Consider the following 23,270-nt stretch of genomic DNA (forward strand, 5'->3'; position numbering starts at 1 on the left):
GGGAGGGATATGTTGGGAGGGATAAGGACTCGGAAGCAGGAGGGGCCTGACATGGTGGAACCCGGGAGAGGGGAAAGAGGAGTGAACACAGCAGGGACGCAGGAGGTTAATCCAGGAAGGCTTCCAGGAGTTGGCTGCCTGTAGTTAGAGGTCAGAGGAGGCGGATCAAACCCCAGTTCTGGGCTTTGTCACTTCCTGGTCCTGTCGCTTCGGTCAAGCACTTAACGTCTCAGCCTCAGGTTCTCCTGAAATGCGACTAATTACAGCTGTTCTGAAGAGCTGCCGTGAGGCGGAGGGTGCGCAGCACTGCGTCGACCGCGGCCGCGAGGACAGGTGCGCGGGGGACACGCCGGTCCGGGCGGAGCTTGTCCCCCGGGACCAGAGGTCCTCAGGCAGGCGGCGGAGGCTCCTCCCCGGACGCTCGGTTGCCGCCTGCGGGAGAAAGGTCGCGGGAGAGGGTGGGGGGGGCCGCGCAGGTCGCGGACAGCTGAAGACAAGGCCCCTTGCGGCCGAGAGGGCCGTGCGCTGTCTCTTTAAGAGGTTGGCGAGCCGCCCCGCCCCCTGGGGATCTGATTGGCTCCTCCCGCTACGTGCGCCCTCTTTTCTGCGTAACCCCATTCCTATAGGCCGCTGCGGACTGGGGGCGGGCCTGCGTGCCGCAAGTAGGGACAGTGGCTGTTCCGCAGTTTCGGCGGAACGAAAAGGACGCGCCAGCCTTCCGGGTCACTGCTGTCGGAAGGGCCGCGCGGTGTCGGGCCCGACGGCGTCTCCCTACCCGCCCGCCCGCCCACCCAGTCTGCGGGAGCCAGCCGCCCGCGCCTCTTGGGCGACGCTCCCCGGCCCGAGCGCCGGAGGCCGAGTCCCGCGGCCTTGCGGGGTCCGCGGCCGGCGGCGGATGGGCGGCCGGGGCCTCAGGTAAGGAGGGGACCCCTCTCCTGCCCCAGCTGCGGGAAGTGATCCCGGCGGCCCCCGTCCCGCCTGCCGCTCCTGCCGCCGGGAGCGACCCTCCCGCCCAGAGGCAGGCAGGGGGCGCAGAGGGCCGGCGTCCTGGGTCCCCGGGGAGGCCGGGCTTGCGGACCCTGCGATCCAGGTCGTGCGGAAAGACGTCCCTGCGAGTGGCCGAGTCCCACTTCCGGCTCCCCGGGCCCGAGAGGGCGGGGGTCCACTGGATAGGGAGCGAGGAGTGACCTGCCCTCACGCTGCAGTAGGGACGGGGCCGAGAGCCTCCCAGACGGTCCTCCCACTCCCCAGAAGGGCTGGGCCGCACTCTGCTGGACATTCATCTGTCCACTCACAACGTTTGCTGTCCTGGGGGGCTGGGTCATGAGATGCGTGGGCTGAACAACACACAGCGAGGGCCGCTTCAGACAGAGGTAGTCAGGGAGGGCTTCTCAGAGGAGGTGGCCCGAATGGTGAGCCGCAGCTGGGAAGGAGTACGCACCGGGGTCCTGAGGTAGGAACAGCACAGCAGCTTGGAGAACAGGCTGAAAGATGGGCTGCAGAGTGGAAGGGAATCGTCAGGGCAGTTGGCAGGGGTGAGGCCAGGTTGGACCTTGAAGGCCCAGGGCTGTCCTTCCTCCTGGGGGCTCCTGGCAGGGTCCACCTCCCCCTTCCCCAAGGCTGAAGAATTAGGGGGTTGGCTCTGTCCTGTGGAGTCTTCCTCACCCTGTTTCGGTTCCAGGGTTTTAAGGCTCATCAACCAGCTCCGGTCGGAAGCCCTGAGAGGCGTTTAAGCAGCAGCCTCTCTGCTCAGGGTTTTGTTTGCCCCAGCGTTCCCCATCCAGTAGCTCTGGGTGGTCAGACCCACTGCACAGATGAGAGATGGGAAAGCGGAGGCCCACAGAGGGAAAGGTCCTTCTGGTCCAGGGTCTCACAGCAGGTCCAGCCCGCAGGACCCTAGCCAGTTGGCATCCTGCCCACAGAGGGAGGGAGGGAGGGAGGGAGGGAGGGAGGTGGGCGGGAAGAGGCCTCTGGAATGTTAGTGAGGTCAGGAGAGTCCTTCCCAGGTGGAAGAAACGCCCCAGACGGTGCCCCAGAGCACTTGGCATCCCAGGAACTTGCCCTCTGAGAATTCCCTTCCCCATGCCTCTGGTCTGGCTTCACCCCTCCCTTCCCTGCCCTCAGCCAGCCTTCCCACCATCCCCTTTCCTGAGCACCCCTTACTTTGCCACTGCTTGGGCTTCTGCCAGCAAGGCCAGGAGCTCACCTGTGGTGGGGAGAGGGGAATACAGGCCACAGGCGGACCTGTCTCAGCCTCTTTCCCCTTTGTGTGATGGGATGTTAGCAGCCTCCTCTCTTGGAGGCTGGTGTGGCGGCTCAGCAGGTGATCCCGTGGAAAGCCTCAACTGCACACGGGCAGGGAAGGGTGCATTGTCCTTTTTATCATGGCTTCAGTGATTTTGTGAGCTTTGACACATAGTGGCAATTCCGGTGTGGCTCAAGTGTGGTTCTGGGGCCAACAGAGCAGCAGTGCCAGCTGGGAGGGTGTTCGAGATGCAGACTCTCAGCCCCCAGACCTGCCTGACCCGAATCTGCTTCTCACCAACACTCCACTCTGGATGAAACCCGGCTGCAGGTGGAGACACCAAGGCCCCAGGAGGGGCCCCTGGCAAGTTGCCGGTTGGGGGCCTGCGCTCTGGAGACAGAGAGTCTGCGCTGCCCGGCTCCGGGCTCTGTGCAGGGGGTGACATAAGCACCTCCCTGCAGGGTGGCAGGGCTCCGTGAGCCTTCTCTGCAGTTATTACAGAGCTAGCAGGGCTTGGTGGAGGGAGCTTAGCTGACGCTCTCCTTCCTCACCTCAGACTCCGTAGCAAGTGGCGCTTGGACCCGTGAACCAGATCCTTCCCTGCTGCACGTCCCCCAGCCCCTCCTCCGGGAGGAAGAGCAGCAGTTACCTTTCTGTGTGTGACCTTTTGTAGACGTTCACTTCTCTGGTCTTGCTTGATCCTTACAGCAGCCTTGCTGGGGGGGGGGGGCGGTGTTATTGTCCTGTGACACCCAGAGAGGGGAAAGACTCCCCCAAGGTCACGGAGAAAGAACCTGGCAGAGCCAGAAGCACAAGCAAGGTCTACGCAACTCAGAGTCAAACCGGCCTACGCAGGAAAGGGAGCTTGTTGGGTTCTGTAACTGAAAAGTCCGGCCTGGGGTGCGGGCATCTACCTTCAGGTGTGGCTGGATCCAGGGGCTCCTGCAAGGCGCCATCTCCAGGATCTATTTCCATCAGTCTCACCTCTGTGTTGGCTTTCTTTCCACGTGGGACTCCAATGTGCACATTCCCTGGAGTGGTGGAGGGGTGGAGTCAGCAGTACCTAAACCCTGTGGATGGGGACTGGGGTGCTGAGGTGCCCCCACGGGAAAATAGGGTGCTGGACAGGCAAGGCCAAGAGAAGCCCTCTGACCGCCCCCCCTCCCCGCTCTATCCGGCCCTCCTGCTTCTGTCCCCATTCATCCCCACGGGCTTCTCTGCCGTGTGGGGTCCCTGCAGGACGTCAGGCAGCCCTGGGCCCCGACCCTGTGTCACATGGGCACCCTGCGCCCTGCTCAGGTGCCCCGCGCTGCGCCACACCACCCCCACTCCGAAACCTCTGGCTTACAGCAGCCGAGGCTCAGCTTCTGGCTCCGGCAAGGGGCCCCTGTCCTGAACGCAGGGCATCAAGGAGGGTCCTGCAACGGCGGGGCACCTTGTTAGCGAGGCAGAGGGGCAGTGTCACGGGGACACGGGGCTGGGCGCCCCGAGGCTCGGGCCAGAGCCCCGGCCTCAGCCTGCCCTGCCGTCTTCCCTCACCCCAACGTGCGTCTGTCTGCGGGTCTTGCTGGCCAGCCCTCCCCAAGGGGTCCCAGATCCCTCCACTCCTCCCCCGCTGCCCCCGCCGGTTCGGCCACTGTCCTCGCCCGCCTGGCCGGGCACTCCTCGGTCTCCCTGCCCCGCCACGGCAGCCTCTCCACGTGGGAGCGGGGCCGCGTCGCCCGCCTTCCTACACCTCCTGTTGCATTTAAAGTGAGCTCACCGTGCCGGTGGTCCCGGCTGACCTGGCCCCTGCCCTTTCTCCTCTCTCTCCCAGCCTGCTCTTTGCCCTCTGAACAGGCCAAGACTGTGTTTTCTTCTTAGCACTTACCTCTACGAGAGGTTTGCTTTTGAAGGATGGTATTCGTGCTGGCTGTCGGCCTCCCCTCCGAGAATGAGGGCCCCAAGAGGGCAGGTGCGTCCTGGCACCTGGACCTGCCGGCTCAGAGCAGGTGCTCGGCCGCGTCAGCACCGGTGGAAGGGTGCAGAGCGCGGGAACGGGGAGGAAACCAGCTTCTTTCCTTGGACCTGCCGTGTCAGGCACACGTTCTTGCCTGCAGTACCTCCCGTCCTTGCTGTATCCTCAGGCTGCCGGGGGGACGCCATCCCAGAGCCGCTGGGTGGCCTGTGGGAGAGAAGGATGGGGATCCTGAGCCCTACGTCCCGGCCCTCCCTCTTCGGAATCTCCCCACTTTCAGCAGAGCAGCGCTCGTTCCACAGCTTGGCCCGCGGGGTGCTGCCCTGCAGGCCTGCTGTCCAGGGACGTGAAAGCAGCACGAGCACGGGATCCTGTTGCTTCGCTGCAAGCCCTGCAGGAGGCGTCCTGCGCTGCTCCTTGCTGAACGGGAGACCTGCGCTCTCAGCATAAACGATTCATCTTTTCCATTTCTTTAAATCTACTGAAGCGTAACCCATACGGAAAATCGCTCGGATCACAGGTGCGTGGCTCCATGAACCGCGACACTGGAGCACGCCAGCATGCCCGCCACCGGGTCGTGTCTCCAGGGCTGGCCCCGCGCCCTCGGCCCTCCACAGGGCGCCCCTCCTGGTGCCCGTGTAGGGGCAGGCCGCGTGCCCACAGCTGGCCGGGCTCTGCTCAGTGGCCGGCTGCCAGGCCCTCCGTGTCACCGCAGGGCAGGAGTCACTCTCATTTCTGGCCGGCGTTCCACCGGCCACGCGGACGCCCCGCTGACGTGTCAGTTCTGCTGACGGGGGCACTTGGGCTGCTCCCGCCTGGGGCTGTCGCGAATGGCCCAGAAACGGGGGCGCCGGGTCAGGAGCCCAGTCTGTTCAGTCATCGTTTTAAACGCTGGCATCTGTCACGTCCCGCTGCCGCCCGGGCCCATGTGCTCCCTGCGACGTGCTGCTGCCGCCGTCCGGTCCCCGACACAGAGCCGACAGCGAGGAATGGCCCCTGTCAGGGGCTGGGTTGCGACCCGGGCGGGAGGGAGCGCCACACCTGCCCCCCACCTGCTGGCCCCCACCACCCACCAGAGGCCCAGGGCTGCACAGCCCCTGCGCTGCTCACGTGGTGGCTCTCACCCCCCAGGGCCAGCGGCTGGCGGGATGGACACCCCGGAGGAGGAGATCTGGGCCAGCGGGGCCCCGCCCCTGGCGCCCAACATCAGCGTGCCGCACCGCTGTCTGCTGCTGCTCTACGAGGACATCGGCACCTCTAGGTGAGGCCGGCACAGTCGTGCCGGGCTGCGTGACGAGGGGTTTCCGGGGTCGGGTGTGTGTGTGTGAGTGTGTGTGAGTGTGTGTGTGTGTGTGTGTGTGTGTGTGTGTGTGTGAGAGAGAGAGAGAGAGAGAGAGAGAGAGAGAGAGAGAGAGAGAGAGTGTGTGTGTGAGAGAGAGAGAGAGAGAGAGAGAGAGAGAGCCGGGTGGGCTGCAGACAAAACCCCAGCAGTGAGCCGCCTTCTGCACCCCCCTGCTAGGGTCCGGTACTGGGACCTCTTGCTGCTCGTCCCCAACGTGCTGTTCTTCATCTTCCTGCTCTGGAAGCTTCCGTTTGCTCGGGCCAAGATTCGAGTCACCTCCAGCCCCATTTTTATCACCTTCTATATCCTGGTGAGTTCATTCCAGTTGGTGACAGAAAACCCAACTCCAACTGCCTTAAGCTGTCTTTGTAATGAAAAACCAGCTTCGGGTATGGCTGGATCCAGGGCATTAACTGATGTCAGCAGGACTGTCTCTCTGTCTGCATCTCTGCTCTCCTCTGGCCTTATCGCAGATGAGTTCTCCCCATAAGGTATCAGAGGTAGCCAAGAGCAGCTCTGAGCTAACCTCCCTGCCAACTCCAGCAGAAGGGTACCTCTTTCCTGATGCTGCAGTGTTGATCTGCAATTCCCTCTGAGTGGCCCACCTTGGAAACCCTGTGCTTCGACACTTTGGAGCTGGGATGGTGGGGTCAGCTCAGTCAGACTGTATGGACTGAGGAGGGGTGGTGGTCCCAGGAAGAAAATTGGGGAATGGTTACTAGAGGGAAGGGGAATGGATGCTGGGCTGGGGAAAAAGCCCACTGCGTTCTGAACCCCAGCTGTGCTGAGTGACCGTGGGCCAACAACTTGGCCTCTCTGGACCTCAGTGCCCTCCTACACGACGTGACGTGGACCTGCTTTAGTCTGCGGTGCTCCCGTGAGCACCCAGTGAGATTGCGCAGAGCTCCAGCCCCGTGGGGGCCCGCACACCGTGGGCACGTGGCCCTGAGTGGTGTCACCCTCCCTGAGATGGGACACGGTTTTCAAGGCACGAAGGACAGAGTGTACAAATCTGGGCTCTTCTGTTCATATGTGTCAGAAAACTGAACTTAAGCTCACAGAAGCCCGGGGTGGGGTGGGGTGGGTGGGGGCGGGGTAGTAGTGACTGAGAAACTGACAGTCCCAGCTGGATCCCAGGGTGCCGTCTCCCTGTATTTCGTAGATGAGGTGCAGCACAGACAGGTCCCAGAGGCAGCGAGCGGCAGGTCTGGGATTAGAACCCGGCAGGCTGGCTGCACCACGTCACCCTAACAAGCCTTCCCAGGCTGTCAGCGTAGCCAGGAAGCCAAGGCCCAGAGGGGAGGCCAGGCCTCCCTGCATCCCACCCAGGCGGCTCGTTTAGTGTGGAATCCTTCCATTCTTGAGGAATTGAGGGCTCCTGCAGACGTGGGGTGTGGGGTGCAGGCCCTGCGATTCCCGGAGCTCTTGTCCCCCGACGCCAACCTCCCAACCCCTCTCTCACTCACCAGGTGTTCGTGGTGGCGCTGGTGGGCATCGCCCGGGCCGTGGTGTCCATGACGGTCAGCGCCTCAGATGCTGCGACTGTTGCTGATAAGGTGGGGCTGGGCCTGCTGGCAGGGCTGCTGGGCACTGGGAGGGGGCAGCCGGCCCCCAGGCTGACGCTCTGCCCGCTCTGTGTCCAGATCCTGTGGGAGATTACCCGCTTCTTCCTGCTGGCCATCGAGCTGAGCGTGGTCATCCTGGGCCTCGCCTTTGGTGCGTCTGCTGCTGCGGCCAGGGCTCCCCTGCCCCTCCCTGGCTGGGGCCGACCCCACCGTGGTTCCCTAGGCTGGCTCCCGCTGACTGACCAGCACGTTTCTTCCAGGTCACCTGGAGAGCAAGTCGAGCATCAAGCGGGTGCTGGCCATCACCACGGTGCTGGCCCTGGCCTACTCCGTCACCCAGGTGAGGTGGGGGAGGGCAGCCCCGGGGGTCACCGGGGCTGGGCATCCACTGCCTTCGGGCCCTGAGTCAGAGTTGAGTGTGCAGTGGCTCAGACTTTAAATGCAGCTAAGGAATCCCCTGGGCTGCTGGCTAACAAGGCAGGTTCTGGGCCTCTCCAATTCCGATCCAGTAGGTTGAACCTACCGTTTCAACAAGCAGTCCGGGTAGGGAGAGTGCAGGTCTGTAGATCCCACTGAGACCCGTGCGTCCAGAGACCCCTTTCTTACTTGGGGGCTGCCCCTCCCCGGGCCTGTTCTGAGGGCTGGAGCTGCGGGGCAGGGCGTGGCCGGAGAGCTGGCTAGAGCGGGGGACGGAGCGCCAGGCAGAGCGGGGCTTGGTGTGGTGGGGAGCCCAGGGACGGGGCGTTCCAGGTCCAGGAGCCCCTGAGACCCTCCCCTGCCCGCCGCTGCAGGGCACGCTGGAGATCCTGTACCCGGATGCCCACCTGTCGGCTGAGGACTTCAACATCTACGGGCACGGGGGCCGCCAGTTCTGGCTCGTCAGCTCCTGCTTCTTCTTCCTGGTGAGCTGGGGGGTGGCCGGAGCCTCGGGCACGGCCTGCTAGCGGGCTCAGCACTGGGCAGGAGCTCCCTGCGTCCCGGTCAGCGCCAGTGTCTCCGCAGGTCTACTCTCTGGTGGTCGTGCTCCCCAAGACCCCGCTGAAGGAGCGCATCTCCCTGCCCTGTGAGCGCCTGGGGACGGGGCTGGGCGCGGGGTGGGCTGTTGGCCTTGCCGGGGCCTGGAGCGGACGGCTCTGGGTGGGTGGGAAGCAGGGAGCCGGTCCGGTCCCGACACCTGGGCAGGACCTCATGCGCGCCCACCCTGCAGCACGAAGGAGCTTCTACGTGTACGCGGGCATCCTGGCGCTGCTCAACCTGCTGCAGGGGCTGGGGAGCGCGCTGCTGTGCGCAGACGTCATCGAGGGGCTCTGGTAAGCGGCCGGGGCCGGGGGTGGCCGGGAGGGGGCCGGGGGGCGGCGGGGACGGGGCGGGGGCCGGCCGGGTCGCTCCGCCGCAACCCTAACCTGCCCGTCCTCCCAGCTGCGTGGACGCCACCACCTTCCTCTACTTCAGCTTCTTCGCGCCCCTCATCTACGTGGCCTTCCTGCGGGGCTTCTTCGGGTGAGTCCTCCAGCGGGGGCTGCAGGGAGGGGGACTGGGGGGCGGGGTTCCAGGTGGCGCTCTGGGCTTGTTCGCCCCCAGCTTCCAGGCCGCGGGCGCCCCCGCGTGGCCGCCGTCGGGATCACGCCTTCTGCCTCTTGGGCACGCGCAGCCGCCACTGCAGCATCCCAGCCTCTGGGCTCGGGGCTGGGGGGCAGCTCAGGCTGGGGCCGGAGCTTGAGGAGGCGGACAGGGTACATGTGTGTACATGCACGTGCGCGCACGTACCGCACCCCTGCGGGCACGCATAGGTCCACGCAGATATAAACACAGACGGAACACATTACGCACACAACACACAAAGACGTGCACTTTCTCACGAGAGAGACAGGCCGTGCCTGCTGATCTGCACTGTGTTTTTCATTTAAGGATAGATCAGCTCATTCCTCAGCACCTGCTGCAGCCACCGACACAACAGGGAACAAAGCAGACACAAACCCCTGAGCTCGCGGAGCTTGTGTTCCATCTGGGGGCAACCGGCGTGGGGAGCAGTGTTGGGGGGAGTCCAGTGTGTCTGTGAATGTGGGGTGGGGTACACTTTTGTGACTCAGACGTGGTGGAAGCAGGCGTTCTGCCCCCAGCTCCCCCTTCCCTGCCTGCCAGGTCTGAGGGTGGGCTGCAGGGGTGCCTCAGCTCTGGAGCAAGAAGGACTAGACTGGATCCTCCCAGCCCTGATGTGCATGGCCTCACACGTGGTTCATCTCCCTGGCCTCAGGCTCCTTTTTGTAAATGGGGAGTGAGGCTTTCTCCCTGGACAGTTACCCAGAGGACTGAAGACAGGCGGGCACCTGGTGGGCAGTAGTTAGTGCTGAGGGGCAGGGGTCTGGGCCCGCGTCTGCCCCACACTGTGGGCAGGTGCTGTTTTAAGGCCCGTCATTTGCCCGGGTCCAAATCCTTCCACCCATTTTACGGTGAGAAAGCAGGCGCTCGCCAGGCTCCCATGCCAGCAGCAGGAGGGCCGCTTTTAATACCGGTGTCCCAGCGGACTCCGACGTCAAAGCAAGGAAGGGGGCCTCGCGGGGTGGGTGTTAGGGGGCTGTCAGCACGTTTCTTGCCATGTCCGATGCTTCATTGCCCAGCCCCAGCGAGGAAGGCCTTTCCTGACCCACGGTGAGGCTCCCCTGCCTCTCTTCTCCCCCCCAGCTCGGAGCCCAAGATCCTCTTCTCCTACAAATGCCAAGTGGACGAGACCGAGGAACCAGACGTGCACCTGCCCCAGCCCTATGCGGTGGCCCGGCGGGAAGGCCTAGAGGCGGCGGTGGCCGCCAGCACGCAGTTCGACGCGGCCGGGGGGGTGGCCTACCTGGACGATGTGGCTTCCATGCCTTGCCACACGGGCAGCGTCAACAGCACGGACAGTGAGCGCTGGAAGGCCATCAACACCTAGCCTGGCTGCCCCGGGAGGGCGGGAGGGCCTGGGGGCCTGTGGAGGGCCGGCTGGGGAGTGCAGAGCCCCCGGCCAGGAGGACAGGGGGTCAGGCCCGTGCGTGGGCAGCGGCCCCGTGCAGGCCCTGTCCCGCCCTCTGTCCCCCACTTGCCTGCGGCCACCTCTGCTTCAGCTGGGGGCCACCTCCCCCTCCACCTGCCCTCCCCTTGCTCGGCGACTCGGCCCCGACTCTGACATCCCAGGGCCAGGCCTGGCTAGGCTGGCCGAGGGCAGCTCCCTGCGGCCTGGGCCCCCAGGACTGCTCTGATCCCCCTTAGCCTCCGCCCGCCCCCCCCAAAGCCCACTCTGGCGGATGGGCTGAAGTGTGTATATTTTCTTGATCTGTTTTCTAATAAAAAGGAAAAGGAGCAGAAGGTGTTGACGCGAAGGCTGTGCGGGGATACCGGGGCCGGGGTGCCCCTCTGCACTGGGAGCCCGGCGTACCTGCTGCGAGGCCCCGTCGGAGCAGAGGGGACGGCCGTGGAAAGAACCGTGGTTCCTGTGCGCTGTCCTGTCTGCCCCTCACGCTCTGTTATCCCGGGCAGCATTCCCCTCCTGCAGCTTCCGTTTCTGCATCTGTGACATGGGGATAAGAAGGCCTGTCTCACAGGGATGTTCGTAAGGGTTAGCGGAGAGCAGGTGTGGCTGGCTGGCACGTGGTGGTGGAGCGACGGTGACCACAGGCATTATTTTTAGGGACCGGAATAGTGCTCGGCACGTAGTAGGCCCTCGGAAGGTAGGATGCGGGGACTGATGTTCATAATCATGGATGTGATGAGCTGAAAGTGGGGACAGGTCCGAATAAAGCCCGGGGCCCTGGGGGGCTGAGGGCCAGGCCGCGCTCCCCCTCCACTGCCCACCTTCTTTCTCAGGAGGGCACCGAGGGCACCAGCTCCAACACACTCATGACTGGGGGGCCAGCGGCCAGGCTCCCCGGATCCAGGGCTGTCAGCTGGTGTGGGCACAGCCAGCGACCTGGACTCCGGGGCCCGCGGGGCTGCCAGGGCGCTCTTGCAGGCTCCTCGCCGTGCCCGGCCCGGCTGCCACCCCACAGCTCTCACAGAAGCCTGTTAGGTGGGGAGGGAAGCCAGCGGGGCATTCCGAGCCGGGGAGGTGTGGGGGGGCCAGACAGGGAGGAACTGGTCCTCAGATCCAGAGCTGGGTTCCCCATCGGCAGCGTTGACGGGCTGCGTCTAAGACGGCACGGCGGCAGCCTGCGTTGGCTCCGTGTGGTGACTCGGTAGAGGGGGCAGCACAGGAGGCCTGGCGCCCGTTGCAGGGCAGCTGGTGGACCGTGGAGGCTGGGGGAACCTCCGCTGCTCTGACCCCGTCTCCCTGCCCCCCTCCCCAGAAGCACCGCAAGGCCGGGTCTTCCTAACCTTCCAGGAGCACCTGTGTTCACACGCGTGTGTGCACGTCACCCCTAGTTTGGGAGCGTGAATGTCTAGCTCGTTTCCCACGCTAACACCTGGTCTTGGGCTCATTCCACGTCAGGTGGGAGAGCTGCGAACGTTCTGGATACGCGGCAATCGATTTACCCAGTCGCCTTGGGAGGGACCTTGGTTCCTAATACGTTTTGCAACAACAAACAGTGCGGCAACCCAAATCCTTACAAATAACTCACACAGGTGGGATTGCTGGAGCACAGCCTTCACTCGTGAGTTAATCAGTCTCGCAGTCTTCCGCGAGACTAATCGCCGTCCTCCAGCACGTGTTCTCCTTTCCTTCCGCGGTCACAGGACACGTGACTTGTAGCTGGCTACACAGCTGCCTGGAACAAAGACTCCATCTTCCAGCCTCCCTTGCAGGGCCTGGCCAGTGGGATGTCAGTGTGTGTGCACCTTCCTTGAAGAGAAAGGATCGGCTCTTCTTTCTTGCAAACTGGGATGTGGTTGCAATGGCTGGAGTTGTAGCAGCCATCTTGAATCATCGGGGGATCTTGGAGTGGGAGCCTCTCATGGCAGAGCGTCAAGGTAGAAGCAGACGAGGTCCCCGACACTAGTGCACCCCTAACAGCCCTGGACTTCCTCCTTTGGATGACCTGTTGGATGTGAGAGAGAAGTAAACCTCTGTCTTTCTTAAACCACTTTGGATTTTTCTCTCACTCATAATCGAACCTAACCTGAACCGACACACCCTTCCAAGAGGCTGTACCAGTTTTGACCCCCATGAGCACAGCCTCACCGGTGCCGTGTGCTGTTCAAATTCTCGGTGGTTCCACAAGTCCGTGCTCATGTCTGTTCTCCTGGAACCGCACCCCGTGTGCCGCGTCTGGGTGGGAACAGACCTCATGCCGACGAGTGGCCAGGATGTGGGGCGCTCTGGATGACGAGTCCACCATATTGGCTCCACGTTCCAATCTTACGGCCTCCTGCTGTTCACAGCCCATGGACCTTGACATCATGCCTCTCTGACCCTGTTTCCTCATCAGTGACACAGGGCTGTGGGTGACCGGTGGCCACATGATATTCATCTTCCCTCCCTCAGTAACTGCGTCAGGATGCTTGGAGGGTCAGTGAAGCACCAGATAGAAGGTGACATTCCTGCCCCTTTACGGTCACTCAGGTGACTAAGTCCTGGTCATTGGGATGTTAGCAGGAGTGTGAGACTTCTTCAGCACAGGCTGCTTAAAGAGAGCTGACTGAGCTCGGAGATGTGCTCCTTTGTCCTCCTGCCTTCTCCTTCCTGCTTCCGGGAATGCAGACGTGATGACTGACTCCAGCAGCCAGCCTGGGTGATGAGGCGACTTCGGGAAGCTAGTCAACAAGGATGGTCAAACAGAAAGACAAAACAAGCCCTGTCCCCAATGACGCTGGCGCTGCCACACCAGCACAGCGCTACTACACGATAGAACAGAATTCTCATACACGGAAGACTACCCTGTTTACGGCAATCCCGATCCTAAGGGAAACACGTGAAAATCCGAAAGTGTCCCCCAAAGTGTCACATGAGGGAGACAGGATATTTCCAGACACCAATTTGTGACTTTTCCTTCCTGAGCCCACCCTTCTCCCTCCCCATCAGAGGGAGTTTGGGCCTGGGCTCACTTGTTGAGGGAGCCTGCGGCTGGTGGACGACCTCTGACTTTCTTTCCAGATGCCTTGGGCTACGGAGGCAGCAGGGGCTTGTGGGAAGACACAGGTGGGATTCCCTTTGGAGTGAGGTCCTTCCGTCCCCGAGCCCTGGGGACCAGGCACGGGTGAGGCCCGGCTGCAGATAAGATGGCCCCCCTGTGGGTTTAGGGCCCAGAGCGCTCAGCTGCTGCAGAGGGTCCCGCAGCCCGGGTGTGGCTCTGACACTGCAGCTCTGAAACCTGCAGGTCCTGTGGCCAGGAGCCCTGGAGGTGACAGGGCGACCAGGACCACGGTGTATGTGTCTGCTCCGCTGCTGTAATGGATCCCATGGGCGCAGGGAGGGGCGTGAACCACAGACACCTGCTGCTTACAGTTGTAGAGGCTGGACCTCCAAGATCGAGGGCTGGCTTTTCCCAAGGCTTCTGTCCTGGGCGTGCTGGCCGTGTCCCCTGTGTGTGCACATCCCTGGGGTCCCTGCGCCCACAAGGACACAGTCAGATTGGATTACGGCCCACCCTGATGGCCCCATTTACATTTAACGACTCCTTAAACGCCCCCGTTTCCACATACGGTCACATCCCGAGGTCCTGTGTTCCGGACCCCACACTGACACAATGCCCCCTTTACAGACGCAGCAGCAGAGGGACAGAGATCACACGGCCACCAGAGGCGGATGCCATCTGACCCCAGGCCTCCAGGTGCAGCTCCGCTGTTCCCCACCTGTGACCCTGGCAGGCCCCTCGCGGGCGGATCCCCCAGTGGAACGTGCTGCCGCCGTGCCTCCTTGGCCTCCACGCAGCCCCCAGGCCCACCCCGTGCAGGGCCTGGCACCGAGCAGCTCCCTTCCAGGCAGGACCTCCCGGGGTGCCGGAGCCGCCTGCGGGGAGCGGCCCGTGTCATCGGCCCCGGGAGCAGGGGCTGCGCTGGGCGCCCGAGCGTGGCCAGCGTTTTATTTCTCATATTGTTTGCAGGTGGTGACTCAGCTGAATCATTCAGCAAATCAAGACCCAATCACCACCCACCGTGAAGAGCGTTTAAAGCTGGGCTGCTCTCAGGAGGCCCCCGGACGCAGCATCAGTTCCACTTGGCCGGGGTCGAATCGGGAAGATTGGAGAGCGGCCCTGAAGACACGGTCCTCCTGGGGCCGGGCCTGCCCGGGACGGGGGCCGAGGGCTGCCCCGAGTTGGTCTGCCTGGCATGGGTGGTAGCACCCCCCCTGGAGTCATCCAACAGCCCCGGTGAGGGTGGCCTTCCGGAACATTCCTGCTCTTCCCCTTAAGATCTGACTCCAAACTCTGGCTCTCATCCTCCTCATAAACACACGGGGCCCATGGGTGGGAAGAGGTGGGGGAGGGGAGCCAGGGCTGCCACTGTCCCCTGTGCCTGGGGAGCTTCCCACAGGCTGCGCTGAATGGCCGCCGTGTGCCCTGGTGGCCGCCGCGCCGCGAGGGAGGCTGAACGTGGCAGGGTTTCCTTTTCTTTTCTGAGCTGGTACGTGCTGCCCCCAATAGATCAGTGAGAAAGAAAGAAAAGGGGTGTCAGGGAGGCAGCTGGCGGTCTCCGCCACGTACCCCGGGACACAAAGACCAGCGGTAGCTGGTGACGCACCGCCAGCGCGTCTGTTTTCCATTTCCCCACAGTCCCTGGATGGTGTTTTGAAAACAACTTTCTGAATTGAGCATCACGGATACAGCGAAAGCCCCCGTGTAGCCTCCCTCCTGACTCTGCCCCAACCCCCAGGTAACCACTTTCCTGCCATCTTGAACTTCGTGTTTATCCCCGCGGCACATGTATGTGTGTCCGCAGACAATGTGCTTTGAGTCAATCAACTGGCTTCATTCTGAGCTCTTCTTCCCCGACCTGATTTTTTTCACTCAGTTTTGTGTGGGGGACTTCTCCTACGTCGATACTTCCTACAGCACTCCGCTGTGTAAACAGAGCATCGTCCACTTGTCAATTCTGTCTTTCAGGTTGTTTCCAAACCGTGAAAGCGAGCGGCAACCCGATGCACATCCCACCTCTGACTGGTTCCCACGTGCCCTCGAGGGGCTCTCGGGCGGATCCAGAGGACGGAGCTGCTGGGGTTACGGGTGTCCGCGTCTGCAGCTCCAAACTTCTCCTGATGGTCGATGGTGGCGATCAGGGCACAGGCCAGGGGCTCTCACACTGGGGTCCTCACCCCTCAGGGCTTCTGAGACCCTTCTAGGGGTCCCTGAGGTCAAAGCCATCTTCGTAGGAGTGTGAGATGTTCCAGCCTTTCTCATCCTCTCACGAGTGCACCGTAGAATTTTCCAGACCAGCGTGTGGTAATGTCATAGCTCTGATGGCCAAAGGCACGTGTGCTTTGGTTGTGATTGAAATTAAACTTTGAGTATATAATTTCGAATATGTAAATGTTGGTAGACCAAACTCCAAGCCACAAAAGCTCTTCGAGGCCCTCAATGGTTTTGAGTGTAAAGAAGTCCTGAGACCAAACAGCTCAGGACGTGGGACAGACCCACGGCCTGGACCCCAGGGCGGGGTCCAGGATGTGGGACAGACTCACGGCCTGGACCCCAGGGCGGGGCCCGACGGGGCTGTGGCAGCTGCGTGGCTCCTCCCCACTTCCTGGGGCGCCGGTGGCACAGTGATAGCACGCGTGGCTGCCGGAGATGTGCTGACCGGCCCTGCTCGGGGGGGGCCCCCCCAGGACGTTCGTGCGCCTGGAATTCTCGGCACTTCTCAGAACAGCCGCAGCCTGACCCCTCGGCCGCTGGGGGGCGCTGAAGGCGTGTCACAGACCTGACCTCTCTGATCCTGTCCCGCTGGGCACACCGAGCATCTGAGCAGGGAATCCTTTTCGAGGCTTGGGGCGGGGCGGGGGGTGCAGAGGCAGGAAGTCAGGGAGCCTGGTGCAGGTCAGACTCTGCTCCCAAGAGCGACCCTTACCCGCCGAGTCTCAGGTGCAGACGCACGGAAAAGGAACAGAGGACTTCTTTCCCTGGACCATCTGAGAGCCACGGGCGACACGACGCCCAGCGGCACGGACGCTTTTTTGTGTATTTCCCTCAAACGGACACTCCTCCTGCGTGACCACTACGCCAGCACTCGTGTCAGGAAAGCACACGGATACGACAGCACCGTCCAAGCCTCAGACCCCACACACGCTTTGCCGATGGTCCCCGTCATGTCCTTTATGGCAAAAGAATCTAGTTCAGGACCCCAGGCTGCCAGGTTGCTGCCGCTGTGAGGAACCTCTTCTCCTCATCCATTTGTTATTTATTTATATTTATTTATTATTCAGAGGAAAACAGGGACCCTTTTGAAAGGGGGCACAATCATAATTACACAGGGACCCTAGGTATAAAGCGGGACTTTCCCCCAGAAAACTGGGAGGTGGGCTCACCTGTGACATGCCCCTCCCCAACGCCAGCTGGCGCCCTGCTAAGGAGAGCACGCTGCCGCCACTGCAAAGGGCACCCCTGCCCCCCAGCTCCAGAAGCTAGGCCTTGACGGGCCTCCTGACACCGCCCGCCCCTCACCTCCACAACCGTCCTGTCACCAGGTCCCGTGCATTCTACTTCCAGCTATGGCGTCGTCCACGCGACCACCGCACCCCTCCCATCCCCTCTGCAGGCTGAAGCCAGGGGCTCTTTGAAAATGCAGCTCCGATTCTGTCCCTCTGTGCCCTCCCCGTCCCCGCCCCCAGCTCCCAGAGGCCCCGCCCTCCTCACCTGCCTTCCCTGGAGCCTACCTCCCTGGCTGGGCTCCAGCACCCTGGTCTGTGGGCCCCTGTGACTCTGAGCTTCCCAGCGCTAACCTGCCAGACACGGACGGAAGGAGGTGGCTCGTGGCTCTGAATGTTTATGGTTACTGAGTCATCTTGTTTTACAGCCATTGAGTTCAATGCATCAGGAATTGTATGGGCTATGATTTTGGCTCCAGCTGTGAACTCTTAATTCAGCTTGGCGACGTGGCCTGGGAACTTCCCACCCGACACCAGAATCAGCGGCCGCCACGCGCTCGCCCTTCTCGCTGCCCCTCCCGCCGGGGCTCACCCGCCAGCAACATCAACAACCCAAAGCCCTGGTCCGGGAAACAAAGTCTCAGTCCGGCGCTGTATTTAGCCCTCGCAGGCACGACACCTGATATATGGGTGTAAAAGACCCAGCTCGGGCTTCCCTGGTGGCACAGTGGTTAAGAATCCTCCTGGTGGGAAGCAGCCGCACAGCACAGGGAGGTCAGCTCGGTGCTCTGTGACCGCCTGGAGGGGTGGGGTAGGGAGGGTGGGAGGGAGATGCAAGAGGGAGGGGATATGGGGATATATGCATATGTATAACTGATTCACTTTGTTGTAAAGCAGAAACTAACACACCATCGTAAAGCAATTATACTCCAATAAAGATGTTAAAAAAAAAAAAGAAAGAATCCTCCTGCCAATGCAGGGGACACGGGTTCGAGCCCTGGTCCGGGAAGATCCCACATGCTGCGGAGCAACTAAGCCCATGCGCCATGACTACTGAGCCTGTGCTCTAGAGCCCGCGAGCCACAACTACTGAGCCCGCGTGCCTAGAGCCCGTGCTCCGCAACAAGAGAAGCCACCGCAATGAGAAGCCCGCGCACCTCAGTGAAGAGTAGCCCCCTCTTGCCGCAACTAGAGAAAGCCCGCACGCAGCAACAAAGACCCAACACAACCAAAGATAAATAAATAAATTGAAAAAAAAAAAAGACCCAGCTCAGGATTCATTTACATATTTGAAAACGTTTTATTTGGAATTTTAGCGCACATTCAGTACTGTCATCTTTCTTTATTTAGGCTGCACTCAGGCGTCTGCAGAAGAGCCACGTCTGTAGCTCCTGCCCCGTGCGCCAGGCTGCTGGAAGGTCCTGCACCTCCAGTGGCCCCCTTAATCCTTGAGACATTGAATTCCCCAGCGGCTATTATTGTCCCTATTTTACAGACGATAAAACTGAGGCTCAGAGGTTTGGTGACCTGGCCAAGCTCCTACCACTGGAAAGTGGTGGAGCTGTGGTTCTCATCCAGGCAATGGGGCTCGGGCCTGTGCTTTCCACCACTGTATGATGCTGCCTCTCCTTCACGCACTGCCTTTGTAGGGCTGAATCTACTTGTGATGGTATGTGGTGACTGCGACTTCTGTTGGGGGCCCTGACACAAGGCCCTGTCCTTGGTAAGTGGTCACTATGTATCGGTTGAATGAATGAATGAACGAAATGATCCCTTAAGTGATCAAAATACCCTCATGCTAAGTTCCCTCTCGTGGAATGAAGGGATGTGAGCAGAGCACTGATAGACGGTGGATGCTCAGTGGGCAGAGATGGGTCATCCTCGGACACCCTGGCCAGTGGGAGCCAGGGAAGGCTGCCCTGAGGAGGTGACATTGGGTAAGTTTTGCAGGATGAGTAGGAGTTCACTGGAGCACAGACATCCAGCCTGAGAGCACCTGGGGCTGGGAGCATCGCCTGTGGTGGAGGTTCGGGCTCAGCTTCAAAGAACCTCCCTTCATTGCAGGTGCCTCTGTCTCCACACGGGAGGCCGGCCCGAGAGCACACAGCAAACCAGAACGAAGGGACAGATGGAGATTCCGGACGACTTCTTTCAATGCTCGCATCCACACGGGCCCGAGGTCCTGGACTTGCATGACATGGGCTTCTCCCCGTGTCGTTAAGGCCAGTCTGGCTGGGTGTCTGACCCTGGTTACCGGAAGGATCCAGGGCAGAGGAGAGCTGGCCCAGCTCAGGGGCCAGGGTGAGGTCTGCAGCCCCTCCAGCGCTGAGTCCGGAGGGAAGGGCAGCTGCAGGGGCGGAGACACTGGTGTATTCTCCCAGCTGTCGGGCAGAGGCGGCGGCTCTGAGCGGTTCTGAGACAGGGTGGAGGGCAAGCACACACGCCCAGTGTGCAAAGCCACTGCAGCTGCAGGCATGAGCCTGCGGGCACCGGCCCAGAGACACACAACGGAAACACACACACATTTCAAGAATGTGCAGCTCTTGAGCTAGAAATTCCACTTCTGGGAAGCTGCCCGAAGGACAGAATGAAGGCTGTGGGCCGAGACTCAGCTTCAGGGAGTTTCCCTGCAGCGCAGCTCAGAAGCTGGCAGCACTCTGGATTCCAACGTGGCAGGAGAGCACGATGGGCTCAGCCCTCGGACCAAATGCAGGCGGATCCCTTCCTCGGGAAGAGCAGCCGTGTTTACCGTCACGTGAAGAAGAGGCCGCAGCTTGAGAACAGTCTAAACGCTCTGAGCCCATTTGTGTAAAGCGAGTGAGGACCAGTAAGGAAGCAGGGCTGTGGGGCTTTCTGTCCCTGCAGGAAGCGAGTGACGCTTTGTGGGTGAGAAAAACAAACCCGAATTGGAAGATGAACATGGCGTCTGCACACACCTACCCTCCCGTGTGCGACCATGAGCTGTGAATAAAGACTGAGGTCACAGCGTTGCCTTAATGGCAGGCAGCTGGGGCAGCCGTGGTGTCCGGCGGGGACGCTGCTGCCACTGTGACCAGGGAGGGCCCCCAGGTACACCGGGTGAGGAACAGACTCCACGATACAGTAAGTGGGAAAAAAAGCAGAACAGTGTTTATGGTGCGTGATCATTCTGTATAAACCAGTTTTCGTGCACGCAGGAACGTAAACCATCTCTGGGAGGACCTGCAGGACACACCGCGGCCCATGTCTGGGGCGGGGACAGGTGTCCGGGATCAGGGTGGAAAAGTGAGGCTCGTGGAAGCTGCAAACCCGTCCACACCTTGAATCAAAACGTTATTTGCATGTGCTCCCTGTTCGAAAGCATGACGGAGACATTAAGGAAAAAGGAAGCACACACGTCTCAGGTTAGCACACAGCAGGGGCGTCCGAACACGTTAGCACGAGCACCTGCTCATGGTGATGCCTGAGCAGCGCCCGCCGGGCCCACACGTGCTCTCCGTGCCAGGCTCAGCTCGGGTGGGGCCGGGCGGGCGGGCAGCAGGGAGCAGTGGCCACCCAGGGCTCTGCCTCTCCAGTTCCCTCTGGCTGAGCTGCCAATTTTCTGCTAGGCTGGCCCGGCGGCTGCAGAGCCGCTTCTGTTAACCAACTGCACCGAAGAGCAGAGCAATTAGGCAATTACACTGTTTTAAATGGAATTCAGAGCCCTGATGTCTCTCTGGGAGGGTGGCCTCGTGGCCTCACCTCTGCCCTGCATGGCGGGCAGGGGAGCAGGGGATGAAAGGGCAGGGCCGGCGACAGACCCCAGAGACAGACCCTCAGACCCGCGGCCCCTCCCAGCACACGGGAGCCGGTAGGTCCTGCACTCAACCATGCGCTCGTGTATCGAATGAACACCCAGCACGTACGTGCCAGGCACCGTCCCAGGCACTGGGATCCACAAAGTCCTCATCCTCCGGAGCCAGGGGACACAGATAACAAAGAAATAAGCGAGACAATTCCAGAATGAAACAGGAAGATGGGAAAGGGAACGGGTGGGGAAGAGGGCCAGCTAGAGTGCTCAGGCCTCCCCAAGGAGGTCACATTCCTGCCCTGAAGCTGGGGCTGGGAAGATGCAGACACACAGCTTTCCAGAGTAAGTGAGAAGGCCCCGAGGTATGCCCAGTCTCAGCTACTTCAGGCAAGACCAGAGGTTAACACGGCCAAAGCAGGTAGCACAGAGGAGGGACGGGCTGGAGCCTGCCTGTGGGCTGGCAGCATCCCGTGAAGCTCAGAGCGCTCCTGTGGAAGGGGCGTGTTATCCACATCGGAGCTGGGAGGGAAGGGGAGTCACCCAAAACTGCGACCAGGACCGCGCAGCCTGAAGCCTGGCGCCAGGTGCTCTGGCCTCCACGTGCCCTGCGGCTTCCCTGACAGAGGAGCAGGTGGCCCCCAGGGCAGAGCCAGGGGCGGGGAAGTGCAACTGTGGAGGGAGGAGGAGCTTTTTTTTTTTTTTTTTTTGCGGTACAGGGGCCTCTCACTGTTGTGGCCTCTGCCATTGCGGACGCCCCGGACGCACAGGCTCAGTGGCCATGGCTCACGGGCCCAGCCGCTCCGCGGCATGTGGGATCTTCCCGGACTGGGGCACGAACCCGCGTCCCCCGCATCGGCAGGTGGACTCTCAACCACTGCGCCACCAGGGAAGCCCGGAGGAGCTTTTTAACGGAACCAACTGGCCATGGAATCCCCTCTTTGTAAGGTGGTGAGCTTCCTGTCCTGGAGAGTAGGGCAACCCGTTGAGAGGTTTCTACAGAGGGAACTCCAGTGCTGAGCAGGGTGGGACCGCCTCTGTTTTCCACCCGGCCTGGGGGCGTCTTGGGGACTTGATGGACAGCATGCCCGCCAGCGTGTGATGCCAGGCAAGGCCCTGACCTCACGAGGCCCTGACCTCTCCAGGCCTCCGTCTCCTCAGCTATAAAAGGGAGGCAGGCAGTGGTACTTGCTCAGCACGTGCAAACCCTAGAAGAGAGCCCAGCTCGAGGTGCAGCCCGTGCTGGGGAGCTGCTGAATTATTTCAGCAGCCCGTGGGCTCCCATCACTTATTCTCCTCCTTTTTTTTCACTTGAAAACTTCGAAACACGTATATGGTAAAAAGAAAGAAAGAAAATACTAATCCACCCATCCAAATGGATCAACGGTGAAGGGTGTCTCCCTCCAGCCCTGGCCGAGCTCCTCCCAGAGGCCACCGCGGCAGCAACCTGTGGGGAGGGGTTGTCCTTCCAAAGCAGCTCCACACATCAGGGAACGTGCCTTTCCCGCACAAACCGTAGCATCCTGTACACACTCTGCTGTGCTCGGCTTCTTTCCCTCGCTCCAACAAAGCCGTATGCACTGACTTGAGAGTTTTAAACTTCTGACTGGAATATACATCCTTTCAGGGCTTCAAAGGTGCAATGATCGACACTGAGTACCCTCTCTCCTCCCTGCCCCTGACCGCCACTGCCCAAACGGCTACACACCTGCTCGGTTTCTTAGGGATCCTTCTAGTGTTTCTTTACACAAGTACAAACACATACCAACAGGCTTCTTACTCCCACACCCAGTTCTGCACGTCGGTTTTTTCCCTGAATGTCTACCGGCAGGTAGATTTCCCCTTACCTGCCAGGACTCTCCTCGTTGCCGTTAACAGCTCCGTACTGTTCCCCGGGGGCGTCCGAGGCAGCGTTTCTATACGGCTCCTGGGTGCGTTGTGATTTCACCATCACAAACACAGCAGCAGTGGCCCTCCTGATGTAACCTTGGCAACATGGTACCCGGCTGTGCCTGCAGGGGCCAGGGTTGGCGTGGGTTGCTGGGCCGGGGGAAAGCCTGATGGACAAACAACGTCCCCTCCCGAGGGTGCGTGCTGTGTGCTCCCACCAGCGACACGGCAGGGACCTGTTTCCCATGGCGTCGCCAAGTCGGTGTGTGCACACCTGATGGAGGTGCGTACTGGTGGGAAGCAGGGTATCTCTGGGTCCTTCGTTTCCGTCTCTCTTATCACACGTGAAGTCAGGCATTTGTCACATTGGTTCAGGGCCTTTGAGTTTCCTTTTTTAAAAACCATCTATTAATGTTTTCTCCCCATTTTTTTTTTTGTGGTACGTGGGCCTCTCACTGTTATGGCCTCTCCCGTTGCGGAGCACAGGCTCCGGACACGCAGGCTTAGCGGCCATGGCTCACGGGCCCAGACGCTCCACGGCATGTGGGATCTTCCCGGACCGGGGCACGAACCCGTGTCCCCTGCATCGGCAGGCGGACTCTCAACCACTGCGCCACCAGGGAAACCCCTCTCCCCATTTTTTATTGGGCTGTCTCTTCTTGATTTCTAGGACCTCTTCATATATTGGTTAAATGAGACCGGACTATGGCCTGTGGACTAAATCAGGCCCACTGGCTTATTATGTTTTTAATAAATAAAATTCCCCTGGAGCACAGCTGAGTAGAACCTGTGGCCTGGAAGCGGACAGTATCTACCACGTGGCTCCTTACAGGGAAAGTATGCTGATTCCCATATAAGACTTCCGTGATGTGAGTTGCAAACACTTCCCCCAGTTTGACATGTATCTTTTGACTTTTTTTTTCCTTTTGTTTTAAGTGCATTTTAAACTTTTAGCTATCCGGACATCTTTCCATAGGCTAAAAGGTGCTTGACTTTGGAGGGTCCTTGCTTCTCAGAATGC

At 61.0% G+C, this 23,270-nt stretch overlaps 1 protein-coding gene and 2 long non-coding RNA genes across 6 annotated transcripts; 2 read left to right on the forward strand and 1 right to left on the reverse strand.

The window, feature by feature from the left end:
- Positions 1-254: 254 nt before the first annotated feature.
- On the forward strand, positions 255-10,442 carry TPRA1 (transmembrane protein adipocyte associated 1). Of its 4 annotated transcripts, XM_060023189.1 has the most exons (12): positions 777-915; positions 4,690-4,722; positions 5,334-5,463; positions 5,722-5,854; positions 7,014-7,100; positions 7,188-7,260; positions 7,370-7,449; positions 7,901-8,011; positions 8,112-8,172; positions 8,317-8,419; positions 8,529-8,609; positions 9,792-10,442. In XM_060023189.1, exons 3-12 carry the CDS (start codon positions 5,351-5,353, stop codon positions 10,033-10,035), a joined length of 1,086 nt encoding a protein of 361 aa, XP_059879172.1. In that variant the 5' UTR covers positions 777-915; positions 4,690-4,722; positions 5,334-5,350; the 3' UTR covers positions 10,036-10,442. The 4 variants fall into 4 exon arrangements, with proteins under 4 accessions (XP_059879173.1, XP_059879172.1, XP_059879171.1 ...); XM_060023190.1 differs by lacking the exons at positions 777-915; positions 4,690-4,722 and adding an exon at positions 255-333; XM_060023188.1 differs by lacking the exon at positions 4,690-4,722.
- Positions 10,443-14,120: 3,678 nt separating this feature from the next.
- Positions 14,121-15,424, forward strand: LOC132431757 (uncharacterized). Its single transcript, XR_009520794.1, has 3 exons — positions 14,121-14,386; positions 14,789-14,888; positions 15,119-15,424. It is a non-coding gene; the product is annotated as an uncharacterized lncRNA (long non-coding RNA).
- Positions 15,425-17,873: 2,449 nt separating this feature from the next.
- On the reverse strand, positions 17,874-22,573 carry LOC132431758 (uncharacterized). Its single transcript, XR_009520795.1, has 2 exons — positions 22,207-22,573; positions 17,874-19,471 (listed from the first exon to the last, which is right to left on the reverse strand). It is a non-coding gene; the product is annotated as an uncharacterized lncRNA (long non-coding RNA).
- Positions 22,574-23,270: the final 697 nt, after the last annotated feature.

Source organism: Delphinus delphis, chromosome 10, assembly GCF_949987515.2.
Source record: "Delphinus delphis chromosome 10, mDelDel1.2, whole genome shotgun sequence".
NCBI classification, from domain to species: domain Eukaryota; kingdom Metazoa; phylum Chordata; class Mammalia; order Artiodactyla; family Delphinidae; genus Delphinus; species Delphinus delphis.

Coding starts and splice junctions, on each gene's coding strand:
- TPRA1 (XM_060023187.1), top strand. CDS start 5,033: ATGGCCCAGAAACGGGGGCGCCGGGTCAGGAGCCCAGTCTGTTCAGTC. Junction 7,261..7,369: donor CATCCTGGGCCTCGCCTTTG/GTGCGTCTGCTG, acceptor CGTTTCTTCCAG/GTCACCTGGAGAGCAAGTCG. Junction 7,450..7,900: donor TGGCCTACTCCGTCACCCAG/GTGAGGTGGGGG, acceptor CCGCCGCTGCAG/GGCACGCTGGAGATCCTGTA.